At 42.2% G+C, this 19,084-nt stretch overlaps 1 protein-coding gene across 1 annotated transcript in view; it reads right to left on the bottom strand.

Annotated features, from left to right (window-relative positions):
- LOC309366303 (uncharacterized protein) overlaps positions 1–19,084 on the bottom strand; it is a gene marked incomplete at its 5' end in the record, with an annotated part of 130,252 nt that overhangs the window by 24,613 nt on the left and 86,555 nt on the right. Inside the window, 4 exons of the mRNA XM_081904754.1 lie at positions 2,386–2,482; positions 4,526–4,687; positions 6,573–6,627; positions 9,115–9,231. Coding sequence (XP_081760880.1) covers positions 2,386–2,482; positions 4,526–4,687; positions 6,573–6,627; positions 9,115–9,231 — 431 coding nt within the window. The remainder of the gene's footprint in view (positions 1–2,385; positions 2,483–4,525; positions 4,688–6,572; positions 6,628–9,114; positions 9,232–19,084) is intronic.

The raw sequence follows: 19,084 nt of genomic DNA, 5'->3' as shown, positions 1-19,084 counted from the left end.
AACATGGCTAGCTGTGATCTTTTGGTCAACAGTAATATGAGCTCATGCGGTAGTCGCACATTCTTCCATTCCCCAGTAGCACAGTGTCTGAGCTCCAGAACATGAACATGAAATAGTTCACAGTGTGGAATAATGAGCAGATTGTGCAATCAAGAATTAAGTTATGAAGAAATGCAGACTCTGTGCTTTGGAAACTCAATTTAGTACTATGAATGGAACCAGCTGTGAAAAAGGGGTATGTTGTGTGATGAAACCACTTGGCAAAGCCAATGGAGGAGGAGGAGGATGCACATGACTCCTGCTTTTAATCTGCAACGGATAATGACGATGCATCAAGAGCTCCAAAGAGGCAAAGCATCCAACCAGAGAGGCAGATTTTATCAGAAACCTGTTGGGTTACTGCTTTGTATTAATCAACAAATGTTGACAACTGACCAAGAAGACAGAGGGTGGTTTTAATATATATTTTCCTAAAGGCATTTCAGCCACCGCAGAACCAAAAGTACAGCCAAAGCTCTGCATGCCTAGCATTTGACAGCATTTATCTGGACTCCCCAAACAGGCATTTCCCAAAGGATTTAACATTTCTATTTGCCAAATGCAGGTGGACAAGTTGTAGCTTATAATGTGGTCATTTTACATCATTCTGTGTGACACCTGCCTGCCTGCCTGCCTATCTAATCTATATAGTGTACTGACTGACTACAGGCTGTCCCCGAAGATAGGCTGGAAACCAGGTTTTATTTTGGGGATGGGGAAGAAGAGTGGGGAATCCATGTGATATATTGGCTAGTGTGTAATTTATCTACCAAGAAACAAGCACACAATTCAGCAAAAGTGGAGCCGTGACTATGGCTGTATTCCTGTGCATGCTTACCTGGCCCATTAACCTCAATGGAAGCTCTGAGGAAGAACACACAGAACAGGTCTAAATGTTTATTTGACATTGGCAGGACTTAAGTGAGCTTCAATCAGTATCATTCAGGGCTGGCACTAGACCTTCAGAATGTCCTCAGCACAGTGCTACTACTGGACCCCCTACTCTCATGGTCATGACTACACAGTATTTTCTCTATTCTGTTGTTGCAGCAGCAACAACACCCTGCCAGCCCCCTGGAAGCATGTTAGTGGTTGGGCAGGTGGCAGTGCCACTTTTGAATGGGAACCAAGCTTGGTTCCTATCTATGGTGGCTACTTGCCATCTTTATTTATCCAAAATGTTTCCCCAGCTGGGTTTGATAGATGTTATACATCTACAGACTGCAGCATTGCAGTGTGGATAGATGTGAGCCACCACCATGGATGGGCACTGAGCTTTGTTGCCATTCAAAAATGGCACCATCACCTGCCCACCACTAAAAACAGATGTCTGAGGGCCTTGTGGGCCATAGCAGTGAATGGTGGTTTGGCCAGGCTAGACTAGTAAGGAGCTCTTTAGAGCCTCTGGGCCCCTGTTCCTGGCACCAGGCTTGGACTCATTCCATTGCCTTTAATGAGACACAGAGCCATTCAACACATTATCCATCACACAAATTCTGTCACCAGCCATTCCAACTAGCTGCATCAGAGGGAGAGCTGAGAAAGGAAAGATCCCTTCATTATTCAACATTATGCTATCTGAATTTGCTTTCCTTCATCTCCTCCATTTGCCCCTTTTGCATCATGCCTAATATAATGTAAGCCATTATACAAAACAAACTGTAGTGAAAAGAGGAAAACTGTGGTGGTCAAATTCCAGAATGTACCATTTCAGACTGCACATGAGAACAGTGCTTGAACCCTCTCTAATGTAAACACACAAAATCCTCTGTATGTGAGAGCATACCAAAAGGAAATTTTAGCATAATCATATCACTGATGCACTAATTTAGTACCCGTAGGGAGCATTTCATTCAAAAACAAAAGCCACCAATCTGAACCCACAATCCAGAAAAGTCATGCATTTAACTGTGTGCTGAACGTGCTTTAAATATATGGTGTGAATGTGCCCACAATCTACCACTTCATTCTGCACAATGTGCAGGCAGTAGTGGTCACAGTTTTCTTCTGCAGAACAGGAGAGAAAAAGTCCCGGGCTACATTGAAGAAGCCGACACTGTAGTTCCCCCGCATAGCAGCACTGTCCCTATTCCTAGAGGGATGTCAGCATGGGAAAGAGCTGCAGTGTGGCTTCGCTTATGTGATTTAAGGCTTTAACACATTACATGGAAATGATTGTGTTGCAGCAACACCTACATCACCAGTGCAAAGTGAAAAAGAGACCTAACTTCTTCCTTTTTTTGCACTTCAAGTGTCTACAGACTCTGTTCTTTTCCATTACAATCTCTTTTTCATAGCGTTATTCCTGTTTTTCAGTGAGCTTCTTCACTGTTTAAATAATCTTGCCTTGAAGTTCTTGTACTGTGTTCACAATGTCCTTTTTTCTTTCCAAAAGTGTCTTCATCTTAAACTGCATTTTTTCCAGTTGATCTGATACAGATCCCTGTGAGGTAAAAAAAGAACAGAAAAAAAGAACAGCGCCTTGGGATTTTAAAGGAAGAAGAGGGGAAAAGAAGTTCAGCCATTGACATTTGTTCTCTCCTGTTAATGTGAGGTAAGAAATTAAAGGCTTATCATCCATAATTATGTCAGAACACAGCTTGGGGTGTCTGTGTTGTTTAAAGCTGCTGGTGTTTCATTTTTCTGCTGTTGTATCAAAAAGGACCCAGGCAAATGCAATCACCACAGAATTCTTGGATCCAAGTTATTCTTCTAGTAAGTGGCTTTTAAAAAATCAAAAAGGCCTTTTTTGCTTTTTGGCCATCTGCTTATTACAAATAATATCAAAGAAATTCTGAGGGCTAAAGATCTGGTGCTCCCAAAAGTTTCAGTGGCATTTGAGGAGAAAAGCAATTGAAGAAGGAGGCGGTTATAATCCAATACCACATGCCTGGGAACAAGTCCCATTGAATACATTTTATCAAACATCTAAAGGATGGTATTGTTACACTGGATTACTCTAATTTTCATGTAAAGTTACCACAAAATGGGCATCTCTCTCTCTCTCTCTCTCTCTCTCTCTCTCTCTCTCTCTCTCTCTCTCTCTCTCTCTCTGTGTGTGTGTGTTTCTTTTCTTTTAGTAAATCAGCTTCTGAATAGCCAAGTCTCTTCCCCAAGAGACTGTAGAGTTTTGCATTCATAATCTAAAAATTATGCAATTGAATCACTGTCATGCAGATGACTAGATCTTTCCCTGAGCCTGACCCTAGCTAGGATCATGGGTAGGCAAACAAAGGCCCGGGGGCCAGATCCGGCCCAATCGCCTTCTCAATCCGGCCCACGGACGGTCCAGGAATCAGCATGTTTTTACATGAATAGAATATGCCCTTTTATTTAAAATGCATCTCTGGGTTATTTGTGGGGCCTGCCTGGTGTTTTTACTCAGGCTGAGGGAGCCGGCGTTTGTCCATAGACAGTTTTCTGGGTCTTGTGGCCAGCATGACTAAACCTCTTCTGGCACATGGAAATGCCATTTACCTCCCCACCACAGCGGTACCTATTTATCTACTTGCACTTGTATGCTTTCAAACTGCTAGGTTGGCAGAAGCTGGGACAGCAACAGGAGCTCACCCTGTTGTGTGGATTGAAACCACCGCCCTTCTGATTAACAAGCCCAAGATGCTCAAGTTATATTACCTTAAGAAGGCTGCACATTATCTTGTTATGTTAAAAAATTTTCTTGGGAAATTGACTAGATGAGACTTTTAGTGACATGACATTTCACCACTCCTTTGATTTAAATGGGATTCAGGGAAGCCACTGCAATAGCAGAGCTTAATGCTCAGGGTTCCTAAGAAATATAAATTCGCTCTTTATTTAAAGATGAAATTTATCTAATTCACACTTTCCAAAATAATTGGCAAACCATAACCCAGCTGTCTTTTGAAATTCACAGTTCTCCAAGTTTTGCAGTGCAGATCTCCAGGCAAGTAATACACATAAAAATGCAGGTCAGAATATAAATGCATCCATTAATGCAAATAAATGAAAAAATGTGTGATGTTAAGCAAATTGCTTTGTAAATAAGTGTATATTGGGCAAAAAAGTATAAATTGGGAGAAGTTTGAACTAAAAAGCTAACAAATTTTCATCAGGGCTTTTTAAAAAAGTAGATTGGTATAGAAATGCAGAGAACTGAATTTAATTGTCATGTTTGGCCTTTTTTTAGCTGCTGTTTTGTTTATAATGTTTGGTAGATTATAATTGTTAATTATATTTGTTAATTACTTTCCATGATTTCTGTTGTATTTGTGATGTTCTATTATGTTATTGTTATTCACTGTTTGGAGCCGCTTTGAGATTCATTTGAATGAAAAGTGGCGCAGAATACAACAAATCAAATAAAATTATAAACTTTGAGTTTGGGAGCTTTGGGGATGTCAGGCTCGCCATTTACCTCTACAGAGATATATGCACCTGAGTGAAATTTCATGATTAGCATTAATGGAATGCAGATTGATCGCAACAACTACAAATCTCCACTCACACTTTCAAGAATCATTTGGATCCTTTTCTCAATGTCAATGTTTTCCTTTGCTTTTTTCTGTATAAGGATTTCTTCTACGTGATCAAAGCCGCCAGGCACCTGACTGAAATTTGCATTTGGCATTTCAGTAGATTCCTGGTCTCTAGGTTCTTCATCAGGGTCCTTAAAAAAAGTACAAAGAAATAACTGTTATACTTTTAAAATGCAAGCACTTTGAGCTCCAAGTGCACCATGGTGCGCACTCTGAGCTGGTGAACATTTGCTCTGAAAGTGGGAGTGACACAAAGGGGGAGCCCTAGTATGCAAATGCGAAAGGGTCTGAAAGTTTCACATCAAACGAACGTGTTGAAACATCTTTCTTCAGTGTAGCAATGGCAGTTAATAATAATAATAATAATAATAATAATAATAATAATAATAATAATAATAATAAATTATTTGTACCCCACCCATCTGGCTGGGTTTCTCCAGCCACTCTGGGCAGCTTCCAACAGAACACCAAAACACAATAACCTATTAAACATTAAAAGCTTCCCTAAACAGGGCTGCCTTCAGATGTCTTCCAAAAGTTTGGTAGTTGTTTTTCTCTTTGACATCTGGTGGGAGGGCATTCCCCAGGGCGGGTGCCACTACTGAGAAGGCCCTCTGCCTGGTTCCCTGTAACTTGGCTTCTCGCAGCGAAGGAACCGCCAGAAGGCCCTCAGCGCTGGACCTCAGTGTCCGGGCAGAACGATGGAGGTGGAGACTCCATCACATTACATTAAAATGTCTTAGGGCGGTGTGATTACAAAAATAAATATAATAACTTGCCCTAAGAGGCAGAGAGTGTGACAGAAAGCGCTTCTAGACTGGAACTGGCCCTACTCATACATGCAAGATTTTTTAAGTTTTTGTTTTGCTGTGTCTATACAATGTCATTGCCATCAGATTGCCAGCCTGCATTCCTCACCCCCCTACCTTCCCAATTTCATCTTCATTTACCATTTCTGGAGAAAATCTGATACATTTTTTATAATTTAAAAAACATAGCCAGTGTGTGTGAGTGAGTGAGAGGGATATGTGTTTTTAGCCTAAAGACAACAAAAATAGAATGGTAAGGAAAGAGCTGTCAGAATAGATAAAGCAATGAGGTTTTTACCATTCTCAGGGAAATGGACAAAAGGAGTGAGAAATAAACTATTCTGTGGCACTGAAAAGAAAAAGATAAAAGCTAAGAGATACACTTGGGATGATGAAGTTCCAAACTTGTACAGGATGTAAGTCCTTATCTTCTGTGTTATTAGCAGACTATGTTTGTCACAGTTGCTATGGCTCCAGTCAAAATTAGGAGAGACTGGAAAGGTTGTACTTTCTGATTGTCAGAATATCAAAACAGAGGGTAAGATTGTGGCAAAGCGGGCAAGATAAAAAAGGGGAATGGAAATGAGTACACAACCTCAAGGTCACTAAACGTTTCTGTTGTCCCATGTATTGTTAGCAACTACCGGTATTTCTCCTTCTTTCATAACAAAAAACCATATATAACCTGTTGCACCATGATAAGTAAGGATCCTACACTCAATCTAACTCTGCAGCATACATGATTTCTCATCCCACCCCACATTTTATCACCACGAAGACCTTCTGAATAGTTAAGGTGAGATATGATGACTGCTTCAAGGTCACCAAGTGAGCTTTATGTCTGACTCGGAAATGGAATTGGTCCCAGTCCTAACACAGTACAGTGGTACCTTGTGTTAAGAACTTAATTCGTTCTGGAGGTCCGTTCTTAACCTGAAACTGTTCTTAACCTGAAGCACCACTTTAGCTAATGGGGCCTCCCATTGCTACCACGCCGCTGCAACGTGATTTCTGTTCTCATCCTGAAGCAAGGTTCTTAACCCAAGGTACTATTTCTGGGTTGGCAGAGTCTATAACCTGAAGCGTCTGTAACCCAATGTGCCACTGTACTCTAACCATGGCTTAAAAGAGAAAAATATTTGGTAGAGGCTGAACTATTTGTAGAGAACACAAATTAAGTTACCTTTGGACTTCCTATGTATCTTACCTCATGACTGCAGTACTTTAGGAAAATTCTTTCATAAAATGATAAGCGTTCTGGACTTTGAAAGGAAAAAAATGATGTTAAAAAACAGGAAAGCAAAGTTACTTCACATCACATTCCTGTGTAAAACAGCCACAACAGATTGAACTGCTGTGTTCTTATTTTATCATCACCATGTTTTAATATTACAACATGTCATCTCAAACACGACACACATTCAGCTGCTGAGTTATGTACACACATGTCTAGCTCTTCTTGACATGGGGCTGGTAGAATGGCAATACTCACTGCAGAGGCTGGTGTGTAAATAAGCAGAGATATATGCTAGCATATATTTCTGACCTCATGCCAGGGCAGGGAACCTGAGGCTTTGCAGATGTTGTTGGTCTCCAAGCCTCATCACTCCCAGCCAAAATGGCCAATGATAACCCAACAACCTATGAAGAGCCACAGGCTCACCATCCTTGCACCACAGGCAAAACACAGCCTGACCTTTGGGCCATTTGGATATCTAATCAAAACTACGACTGTAAAACTCGCTGGCATTGTTTCCGGGAAGACCCTTTCTTTATGTTATTGTGGGTACAACAAAAAACTACAGTAGATACTGTAATTTCTTTTGAGCACCATATCTTAACCTTAGAGCAGTTTTGCAACGTTTGCAGGTTTTAAAATAAGACGACAAATTACTATATATACTCTAGTACATGCCACAAACCTTTTTAAAAAGGGAGCTGGGGAGCGAAAAGTCTGCCTTGAAGGTAGAGGGCAAGATGGATGGCTGAACCAGTTTTCAACTTGCTGGTATGTCTGTCATGCAAATTGCCAAGCCAGCCTCGCACCAGGGGTGAAGAAACTGCTGTGCCTGCTCTTTAATCTTACATCTGTCTTCACCCACCAATTTGTAGACTTTCCATGTTTTAACATCTGCATTTGACTAATCTTCGGGAACTGCTGAGGTTATAGCGAAATAATGCAGGGGTAAGTAGTATTCCTAGACAGTATTATTTTACTCAACCTTTTCCTCCAGGGTCTATTTTTCTTATCCGAGAGAAAAGGAGCAAAATAAGAAGGCAGCCTAAGAACACTCCCAGTTTTTTTTTTGGTCCCCCTTTTGGCAGGTCCCCTCTGCCTTTTTTGGCCTGGACTTTACCCAGGTGCAGGGGAGGATGAGAACTTGCTGACATTGGGTCTGAGACATTTAAAATGTGAAGAAAGGGAAATTGGAACCTGCCTGTGGTTTGAACTGTAACAAGAGATCAAAGGCGGCAGCTTCCAAGCGCAAAGGGAAGGGTGTATTAGTTTGGGGCGTAGCTCTGAATCTTTGATGCAGGACAGTCTGGTCACACAAGAACACTGAACCTTAGCATTGGGATCCTTGTCTGCAGTTACAGTTATTTGGAAAAAAACGTACCTGTCTGAAAATATATATGTTTTCTGCATTTTTACTGCTTTCCCTATGCTAGGGCGTTTGTTAGCAAAGTAGCACACATGGCTTTGCTTAGATGGGAGAGGTGGAGGGCCTTAGAAGTTCCATCAGCTGCTCTGGACTTGCTCCGACACTTCCTGTTTTGCCCATGTTTCACATCACTGATACAACTGGTACAGTTTTTGGATGTCATCCAGTGCTGTGTTTTGTAAAAATAAAACGAGGTTCCAGTGCATATAGCTTGCTAAATTGTAAAAGGCCTCTCCCACCTTTCCATTCTCCCTGCACCTCTCCCTCTTTCTCCATTTGATTTGTGGTCAACTTTTAATTAAAAAGTTTTAATTTAAAAGTTGATGTTGAAAATCATTCCAAGAAAAAGGTGCTGGTTCTACAAAAAAAGCACTGGTTGCACCCAGTGAAGTTGTCTCATCCATACAACAGCTTTTGATTGCACAATGGAACTTCCTTTCCCTCTGCTCCCCACATGCCCCTCCAAATCTGTTCCGGGTTTTCCCTCTAACCCCCCCCCCAAGTAGATTTGTGGGTGCTCAAGGGGGAATGAAAGGGAGTGGAAGTTCTGTGGCACAGAAGAAGAAGTGTGAATTTTGAAGGGCAGCTATGTAGAATAGTTTGCGCATTGTTTCAGAAAGTATGAATTAAGTAGGTTCACTTCTAAGTGTGAACTGAATCAAATTTCTCCCCCGCCTCTGCTTTTGAGCAGGCATGGGGCTTCCCCACTTTCTCTGTGTCATTTGAAAGCCTTCCATTTTATGCCTTGACCAAGATGGCCTTAGGTCTTTAAATGCATTGTTACTCACTGTGTTTCATTTTCTGGCTACCCAAATTCCTTTAAAGGCCAACGAGAAGGAAAAGACCTTATTTCAGCACATATTTTCTAATGACACAACCTTCCTTCAACTCTTTTTGTATATAAACCATCACGTCATTTCACTCGGCTAAGGAAGGGGGAAGTATACGAGTACGTGTCTTTCGACCATGAAGTTGCTAATATTATTCAGGCAGTGTTTCATTCTTAGACTGGTTTACATTCTTTCCCAGTGAGTGAATGTGATAAGCACAAGTGTCTATTTATAACCAACAGTGGATTAGACTTACTTAATGATGCAGTACTTGGTTAAAAAATCCAGAATGGCTGGCCTGACTCTTTGTGTTTCTTCCATCATAACTCTATTACTCTGGCTCTTCCTCCAAAAGCCTCTCTTGATATGTGGCCTGTGGCAACACAACAAGAACAACACCCACATAGTGGGGGAAAGTGAGTCATAAGTGGGGTTTTGAGAGACACACTTCACAAATTATTCCATTAGAAGAATGACAACATATTATGGAGTTCTGGGGGGAATTTAGGATATCAGGTTAATTCATAAGCCTCGCTGAAGGTTGATGACATAATTTGAAAGAAGCACTATTCTTTGTCTGTACCTAAAGTGGATAGTGGGACAATACAGTATTTTTGAAATAAGATAAATGAACAGAAGCAGGAAAATGTATGGTCCCACTCATTAATTTGCCCTCAACTCCACTCATACTCTAGGAGATTCTGTTAGCCCCCATTATCCTACTCAACCAGTAATTTAACATGCAATTTCCTATTAGGGCTTTTGAACCAGCTTCTTTTTGGATCTGGGCAATCCAGGGGACATCGGGAATGTGAGCACACCTGTTTGCCTGCCTCCTATATAAAGAGAAAATAATATAGATGAAGGGAGACCATGTGGTGCGCCTGATATTGTTGGATTGCACCTTCCATCAGAACTGACCACTAGTCATGCTTGCTGGTGCTCCTGTGAGTTGGAATCCAACGACAGCTAGAGGGTACCCCATTACAACCCCTGACATAGATATTCATCCCACTCCCTGTCCTATTATGCTAGCATATCTGGAAAGAGAGCACAGAACATTTTGACAAAAAACAAGTGGGACATGAAAAACAAAAAACCCAAGTGTTTAGTCTTCCAACCAGCAATACCTTCTTCCAGGATACGGCATTGCATTTCCCTTCCTGGTTTTCTAGTTTTCCTTCAGAAGACACTTAATATTCTGTGACTTGAGTATGGCTTGGTTATTCTTTAGGGCTGCAATAGGCCCCTCCCTCATATTTTTAATATAGAATAATTTCCCCAAGAATGCTGATATCTCCTTCCTGTTTCTCAGTGGTCTCATGTTGCCTACAACCCTGCCAAACCATACTAGCTGAGTTCGTTCAACTGTGGCCTGAGGGGGCAGAGAAATGCTTTGCTTTATATCAGGGGTCAGCAAACTTTTTCAGCAGGGGGACGGTCCACTATCCCTCAGACCTTGTGGGGGGCCAGACTATTTTTTTTTGGGGGGGGATGAACGAATTCCTATGCCCCACAAATAACCCATGATGCATTTTAAATAAAAGCACACATTCTACTCATGTAAAAACACATTGATTCCACAGGCTGGATTTAGAAGGCGATTGGGCCGGATGTGGCCCCTGGCCCTTAGCTTGCCTACCCATGCTTTATAATTTGTATGCTATTGCTGTTTTAATGCCGGTTGTTGTATTTTATCATATATTGAAGGCACTGGAATCAAACAACAAAGGAGGAGAAAACACTGAAAAATGGCAAGAGCTGCTGAAGAAAATAATATAGCCAGTGTGGTATAGTGGTTAAGAGCAGTGGACTCGTAATCTGGTGAACCGGGTTTGCGTCTCCACTCCTCCACATGCAGCTCCTGGGTGACCTTGGGCCAGTCACACTTCTCTGAAGTCTCTCAGCCCCACTCACCTCACAGAGTGTTTGTTGTGGGGGAGGAAAGGAAAGGAGAATGTTAGCCGCTTGGAGACTCCTTCGGGTCGTGATAAAGCGGGATATCAAATCCAAACCCTTCTTCTTCTTATATAGAAGGTTTATCCCTGGGTTTCCCAGACTGATTCCCAGACTCATTCCCACAACCACCAATAATCCTGTGAAATATAGTTAACCTCCCACAGAGCTACAACTCCCAGCACTCTCAATAAACTACAGTTCCTCTTTTTGGGGAGGATGCTTTATGTATGCTGTGTACACAATCCAAGAAATGAAAAAGAGGGTGTGGCTATGCAGATAAAGGAATGCAGGGGAGGGGCCAGAGCTCCGTGACTGAGCACATGCCTTGCATGCAAAGGGTTTCCCCAGCCTGCTCCATACTGTGAATATATTAGGGTTGCCAAATTCCCAAAAGTGAAAATTTGGACAAAGATGTCAACCTTTTTTTTTTTAAGTTGTTGAGGGTTTTTTTGAGGAACGTTTTTGGGGGGATTCATTTAAAAATTACTCTAGCTGCCATACATCTGGGTGGGAGACTGTGGCTTTCTGGCTCTTAATTGTTGATTGGGTGAGAGGCTGACTTGGTCACTTTGGCAGGAAGGTTAGGGAAGGGGAGCCCAATAGGGGAGCTTGGTGACACCCCCACACACACTTAGGCTCCTTTGAGGGTGATTGGCAGCTTCTGAAGCCTGCAGCTCAGGGCTGTAGAGCCAGGGACAAGACAGGACCACCTCTGATGCAAAGTTGCCTTATCAGTCTGGAGTTTGGGAGGCCTGTGGGGTAGTGATGCAGGAAGTCTCCTGCTCACGTTCATAGTGTGGCCGAATAATCTGGATATGCAGATTCACTGCCTCTGACCTGGCAGGGATTGGACTACAAAGTATAGATAGCTCAGAATGCACAGCATGAGACCCTTAATTTGGGTTGTCACAGGTTCAAGCCCCATGTTGGGAAAAAGATTCCTGCATAGCAGTGGGTTGGATTAGATGACTCTTGCAACTCCACAATTCTATGGTTGTGTGATACCCTTATAGCTGGGGGATTTTCCTGGTTTGTGGTCAGCTCCCACACCTATTGTTTCCCTCTGCAGGCTTGATCTACCATTGAATAAAGTGACCATTATTCAGTCCAGCTACATATGCACAAACCTTCATCTCAGCCCTTGGCCCTTGGGTGAGAGGGAGGGTGAAAGATGGGACACAAACAATAAGAAGACTATGGCTATTCTCGAATGAGACTTAAAGTGGTATTCTACTGCAAGGATGCCTTTCTGCAGTGAGGTCAGTGTCGAAGTATTTTGAAAATCCCTTCTGTAATCCAAACAAGCAGAAAAATCATCCGACCCGCGCCTCTCAGACTTTCTTTGTTTTATGAACACAGTTTTTTAAAAACATGCATCATGATCTCATCAAGAGGTTTTGAAATCGTGCCTTTCAATTGGAGCATTATGTGAAACAGGACAGCCGTAGGGATATGGTGCAAAGGCTTACAATGGAGCATCTGTAAAGATTAGGTAGTTCCTTGTGTGCGGGACAAATGCCTTAATGTGAGGAGGATCACAGGAAATTTTAGTCTATAAGCTTTCAAAATACATTAATAAAGGGATTCAGTTCTAGCCAGAACATTCACAAGGAAAGCAGATGCCATGTCCTTAAGTCACCCTGCTGAATAATCTAGTACAGTGTCCCCATAATCATCATCTCCCCCTCCCTTTGCCTTCATGAGGGTTATGATCTCTCAACCTTGGTGGTGATGGCAGCTACTATAAGGCTAGTGGTATCCAAAGTTTTGTCCTGCATTTTCTGCCCCCCTGCCAACCACTCTCCATACATTTATGAAAAAAGAAATTGTTTTGTTGTACCTGCTTTATTGCGATGCCCAGTCCCATAATCATTATCAAAAGACAAATCTGGCCCATTCATTGGGTCCCAGATGAGCAGTCAATCTGCACAGTGAAGTAGGCTTCTGCTGCAGATCTGCTCAACGAATGTGTACGGTCCGCAACTAGGCTATACAAAGACACTCTGATGTATCTGCTTAAGTGAGCTTGGTATATCTGGGCCACCTAAACATGGTCCCTACCTCTTCTAATTTGGGGCAAAGGTGGGAATTGTAGTGATTATTTGGTATAAGAAGTGCGTTTGTTAGTAGTATCAAAAACGGAGGTCACATTGCTGCTACTGATGGGGAAGTAGAGGGGGAGCGGCAGTGATGTTGGTGTGATGCAATTGCAATGGTGGGACCATTAGATTGGCTCAACCAGGGCATTTGCACTGCATTAACCTCACCATTGAAGACAGGAGTGCCTGGCGTGCTCTGGTCCATGGGGTCACGAAGAGTCGGACACGACTAAACGACTAAACAACAACAACAACGAACCCCACCACTGCATCCCCCACTGACCTAATAAGCAGCAGTAACTCAACAAACCAGAGGTCAGGTGAGCATTGCTGCTCCACCATGCCATCTGCTACTGCACACCACATATTTATTTATTTATTTATTTATTTATTTATTTATTTATTTATTTATTTATTGCATTGATATACTGCCTATATAATGAAGTCCTCATGGTGGACTCTGGAAGTTTGCACACATGGCAGTCAGCCTAACATTAAGCACAAAAGTAACTATTTCACAGCAAATGCACACACCATTTTTTTCAATATTCCCTTCAGTTTTCATGCAAAACAAATACTTCCATTAAATATACACACACCACCATTAGTTAGTCATTTTAAATATTAGAAAAAAAGATCTCCAGCATGTGTTAGATTTCCATTCTTTGTAAATCCATGTGATCATCCAAAGGATTTGGAAGACTTAAGGCCTACGCACAGTACAAATGCAAAAGGAATAAGAAGAAATAAAACTCCTGCATTAAAGAGCTTTACTGGAAGAATAAGCTGGGATAAACTGATCATTGCTGGCACTTAGTGTTCTTTTTCTGTTGCAAAATGACATTAGCACTCCCAGAGAATGATCATAATGACTAATTGAAAGCATTATTGTTTACCGGTTAGCTGCTTATTTTCTGTCAATGGCAACAAAAGATTACAGCTAAACATTTCCAGAAGGCAAAATGACCTTTATTGTTTTCTGTTTGAGGCAGGTTCATGTTTTCGTTTTAACTGTGGAGAGATTCTGACAAGGTCAACACTGCTATCCCTAGCATCACATAGCATCTCAAATAAAGTGTGCCCATACATCACAAATGGGTCCTGTTTAACTTTTGGGACCAGTTCCAGGTTACGGGAAACGCAGTAATATGGGGAAATACATTTGCCAGAAATCTAACGCTCTGAAATACAGTGAATCATGTCCAAGAACCTTTGAAATCTCTGATTTATATGCCCTTTCTTGTTCATTTTTATCTGTTCATTTTAGTGTATTCATATACCATATTTCTTCCATTATGGAACTCAAGGCAGCAGCCTTCTCCCATCCAGGAGTCATGAGTATCCAAGGTAGCTACAGTCGCAAAACATGGGTAGAAAGCCAAGGGGTTTGCTAACTGCTAAAACAATGGGCTGTCTCATAACCCTATGGTTAGACTCCCCTTCTTCAAGAAATAGGGCTGGGAATTCAGAGAAGGAATTGCCATCAGGGCCAGCCCCAGATGTACATGCAGTGGCGTAGCGTGGGGGTGCAGGGAGGCCGCCCGCACCGGGCGCAACATCTGGGGGTTGGAGTTAGGGGGTGCAAATCCACGGGTTAGGGGGCGCAAATCCACGGGTTAGGGGGTGCAAATTACTTGCCTTGCCCCGGGTGCTGACAACCCACGCTATGCCACTGTGTACATGCAACAGCAGAAGCACTTGAACGATAGGCTACCATTGTGCTAGTAACTCTCCAGGCTCAGTTCTCCACATTCCACAGAACTTTGTGATGTGTTTAATAAAGAAAACCTCACAAAAATTCACCAACATGTGTGAATTTATCCCAATATCAACATTTTTGCAATGCAAATTCCCCTGATAAAATGCATTTTGAATACTATTTTCAACAATATATACATTTTATTGCACACTTTATCCTAGTATATGCATTTTTGCACACATTACGGGGCTAGAGTACGGCATTGCAAAATTCAAGAAAGAGTCCGAATTTTGAAGGATGGATGTGTTTTGGTTCGTGTATTCTTTCAGAAAGTGTGAATTAAGTAGGTTCACTTTTAAATGACTGCATGGAATGCTTGCTGTTGACTTGATAGGCATCATGGGAAATTATGGGTGAAAGTTAATGAAATTTATTTAGGATCCAGTATTGTGAGTTTTGGAGTACCTTTTGTGAAGTTTATGCACACCTACTTTGCTGTTAAATCATACTTGTGTTGCTACAGTCGGCTAGGATACGTTGTAAAAAGAATTCATTCAAAGTGACTTCTAGACAAAAGTGCTTTTTCTCCAGGGCTGTGTTGAGGGAAACTGAAATGTTGTGCATTACAGCACTGTTTTGCGGTTCCTACTTTGACCTTCACTACCACTAGGAGGGGGAAAGGTCATTCAACACCTCCTAGGCCAGGGCCTACGTGGCCAGAAGGCTGGACTGTTCTCAACAGTATAAAAACAAGTTAGGTTGCTTGTTATTATTTTTATAACTGCCCCTCAGGATGCGAAATGCCAAGGGCAACATACTAAAAATATAGGTACTATTACGGCAACTTCAAGAGAGGCTAAATTAAAATGCTTGGAGACCAATGCCAACTGTTTCCTGTGCTTTTGCAAAAGAGAGATTTAGTTTCCCTGGCAGACTGGCAACAAATGGGTTATAATGGGGAGCAAGGCATGAATATTATCGCAGGTCTTTTTCCAACTTAACCCATGTGAACTGTGCTAATGACCACACAGTGATAAAACTATTGCTCCCTCCTTAGTATAAAGCTGTCTTTTATGGGCACATTTGGATTTGAAAGCAGACTCTCTTGTTGGGTTTAAATAAGGAGGTCTCCTTGGCAATCAGACTCCAGCTAATTAAAACCTGTCCATCTGTTTAGCATCTGAATGAAAGATTTGCAACTGGAAAGTGACCATGAGGCAGCAAAAACATTTTTCTAAAAAATAAAAACAAAAACATTCATGGAATGTCAAGGGCCCTCCAGGAATATCAACTAAGAAAAGTCACTGCAAAACCAGCTCATTAGCAGACGAATCAGAAAATAGCCAAGTGACGTTTACCACAAAAGCTCATTTAAACCCAGACATTTCATTCTCCACAGGTTTATCAGAAGCTGGGATTTCTTTCCCCCCACTCCCCAGCCCCGGTAAGTTATGCTAATAGCAGAACAAAAAGCCCATGCTTCCAAATGTGCATTGTGAGGAAATTCTCTGAATATTACAAATAATTGCATAGCAAAATCTGGTGGTAGTTTCTTCTCACACCTGCACCCCAGCCTAGTGCCAAGATGCACATACATCTGTGTAGTCGCATTGTTTTCAGTGGATCTTAAGTATAAATTTGATATGCAGTAGAAAGTGCCCCATCAATAAATCTATTTGAATGGGCTTGGTATTCACCTATGTGGCAGCTGTTGAATGATAACAGAGATTTTGTTGTTGTTTAGTCGTTTAGTCGTGTCCGATTCTTCATGACTCCATGGACCAGAGCACACCAGGCACTCCTGTCTTCCACTGCCTCCTGCAGTTTGGTCAAACTCATGTTGGCCGCTTCTATAACACTATCCAACCATCTCGTCCTCTGTCATCCCCTTCTCCTTGTGCCCTCCATCTTTCTCAACAACAGGGTCTTTTCCAGGGAGTTTTCTCTTCTCATGAGGTGGCCGTGGCGAAGGGGCTTGAATAACTCAGAGAAGCTATGAGCTATGCCGTGCATGGGCACCCAAGATGGACAGGTCATAGTGGACAGTTTTGACCAAACGTGATCCACCTGGAGCAGGAACCGGCAAGCCACTCCAGTATCCCTGCCAAGAAAACTCCATGGACAAAGATAACAGAGATAGACTAATGCAAACCTTTTGGACAGGAATCCCTTAACAATACCTCACAACATAAAACAATCCACTGCCTATCCTAATCAGATAGCAGCAGCTGGAGTGGAACCTTCTATCTAACGAAGGATTGCATTTCTTACATAATGGGGAACCAATAACCACACCTGCTGCCATGGTTAAATATTAGATGCCTGTCTGGTTCTCCAAGCTCTGAGGGCCTTCACTGCGAGAAGTGAAGTTATAGAAAACCAGGCAGAGGGCCTTCTTGGTAGGGGCGCCCACCCTGTGGAATTCCCTCCCATCAGATGTGAAGGAAATAAACAACTATCTGACTTTTAGAAGACATTTGAAGGCAACCCTGTATTGGGAAATTTTTAATGTCTAATGTTTTATAATTTTTAATGTATTGTAAGCCACCCAGAGTGGCTGGGAAACCCAGACAGATGGGCGGGATATAAATATGATAATGATAATGATAGGTAGGTTAATTCAAAATATCAAAATATTGTCATTATTTTTAAATGCAGTGGTATCTTGGTTCTCAAAAGTAATCTGTTCCGGAAATCCATTCGACTTCTGAAACATTCAAAAACCAAGGTGCTGTTTCCAATTGGTGCAGGTGCCCCAGAAACAGTAACCTAAAACCACATTGGATGTTCGCCTTCCAAAAAACATTTGAAAACCGGAACACTTACTTCTGGGTTTTCGGCGTTCAGGAGCCGAAATGTCCGAGTACCAAGGCGTTCGAGAACCAAGGTACCGCTGTAATGGTTTAATTATATATTTAGATTGCAACTTATGGTGTGCAAATTGTACTGCACTGGACCTATTTTAGTAGGCCCCAATGGCAAAATTGATACAGCACAAGCAGTGAAGACATACTTTGGCTTATCCACCAACTGCATTTTTGCAGCATGATCCTGCAGCATCCAGGCTATGGAATGGCAGAAGCCTTGGCAACGTTTACATCATCATTGCAAGAGGGGGTGTCCCCGGGGTTTCTGTTCGTCCGTCCATTCATTCGTTCATAACATTTATAGACCACCTTTTAGGGCCAAACCCTGATAGCTGCATTAGCATAGCTGCAGTGAGCTGGTCATAAGAGCTGGATCAAACCAAATGTATGCCTAGTCCAGCATCCTGTTCCCCACAATGACCAACTAGATGCTTATGCCATAAACTTTATGGAGAGCCAACAAGAAGGTCCTGGATACAATTGCCTTCTCCCACTGTTGTTCCCCAGGACTGGTATTCAGAGGTGTGCTGCTTCTGCTTCCTGGAGGTAACATGCAATCATTTGGACTAGGCCAGTTGTGGCCTTGTGTAGTTCAAGATGCTTCTTACCCATTCCTTCAACCCTTTCCACTTTTAATATCTGTAAGGCAGATATTAAGGCAGCCTTTTATATGGCCCGTTCCCTCTTAGATGACCCTTGCCTGAAACCATGGAAAGTGTCTGCCAGACATTGCTAGCAATACTGGACTGGGTGGACTAATGGTCTAACTCAACTCGACCTTCATATGTAATAGCTCAGGTCAGTTGAAAAGCATCATACATCTGCAAACTCCTGAAATATATTCAAGCACTGAACTCTAGATAGACGGGAAAGTCTCCTTTTGGTGGAGTACTGTTGACTTCATTGAACTTTTCACTGGGGTGAGTTTTGCTTCCTGCACTTACAAATTGCTCATTCCCACTACCATTGGCAAGCAACTGCAGTATCGATGAGATCATTGTTTGCTCTTTGGAGTTTATAGAAGGGAGCTGCAGCCGGATCATTTCCCTCATTGTCAGATTATTTAACGAAAATGTCATTTAAGTTTACAGTATTATAAAAGAAATGTTGCTCTTCTGGTTTATTGTTCATCATAGCAAATAATCAAACCGCAACTAAGTCGAAGGCTTGGTGGATTCCACCCCCCCCTTCCCCCCCTTTTTAGCATAACCTATGTTTGAATATGAGAGTGATTAAAATCCATTATGTTCTGGCAGAAATTCACTTTCTTCTGGCTGGGAATGCCGCCTGAAGAAAGTGAGAAAGCAAAATCAGGGAACAAAATGTTTCCTGATCCCAAGCTGCACAATTCCTCCATGTGTTCGTAACAGACTGTGCAGCAAGCAGAGGCCTCCGAGGCATGACGTCCCCTGTTACCTGCAGTTATTTTGCGGTAGAAACTGCCACTTGAAAAACCGTGTCACAGGCTTGAATCCAACTAGTTATTGCACAGGCAGAATGCCTTCCACGTAACTTAATTTCCACCTCCGTGTATTGCATGCACCTCCGCAATTCCCCCATCTGCTCTCAGTTTCCTGCACCCCTATGGAGAAGATTTGAGGG

The sequence above is a fragment of the Podarcis melisellensis genome (genome assembly GCF_964234715.1).
Source record: "Podarcis melisellensis genome assembly, chromosome: 3".
In the NCBI taxonomy this organism is placed as follows: domain Eukaryota; kingdom Metazoa; phylum Chordata; class Lepidosauria; order Squamata; family Lacertidae; genus Podarcis; species Podarcis melisellensis.
The sequence above is the reverse complement of the archived record's forward strand: the minus strand, read 5'-3'. Positions and strand labels throughout refer to the sequence as shown.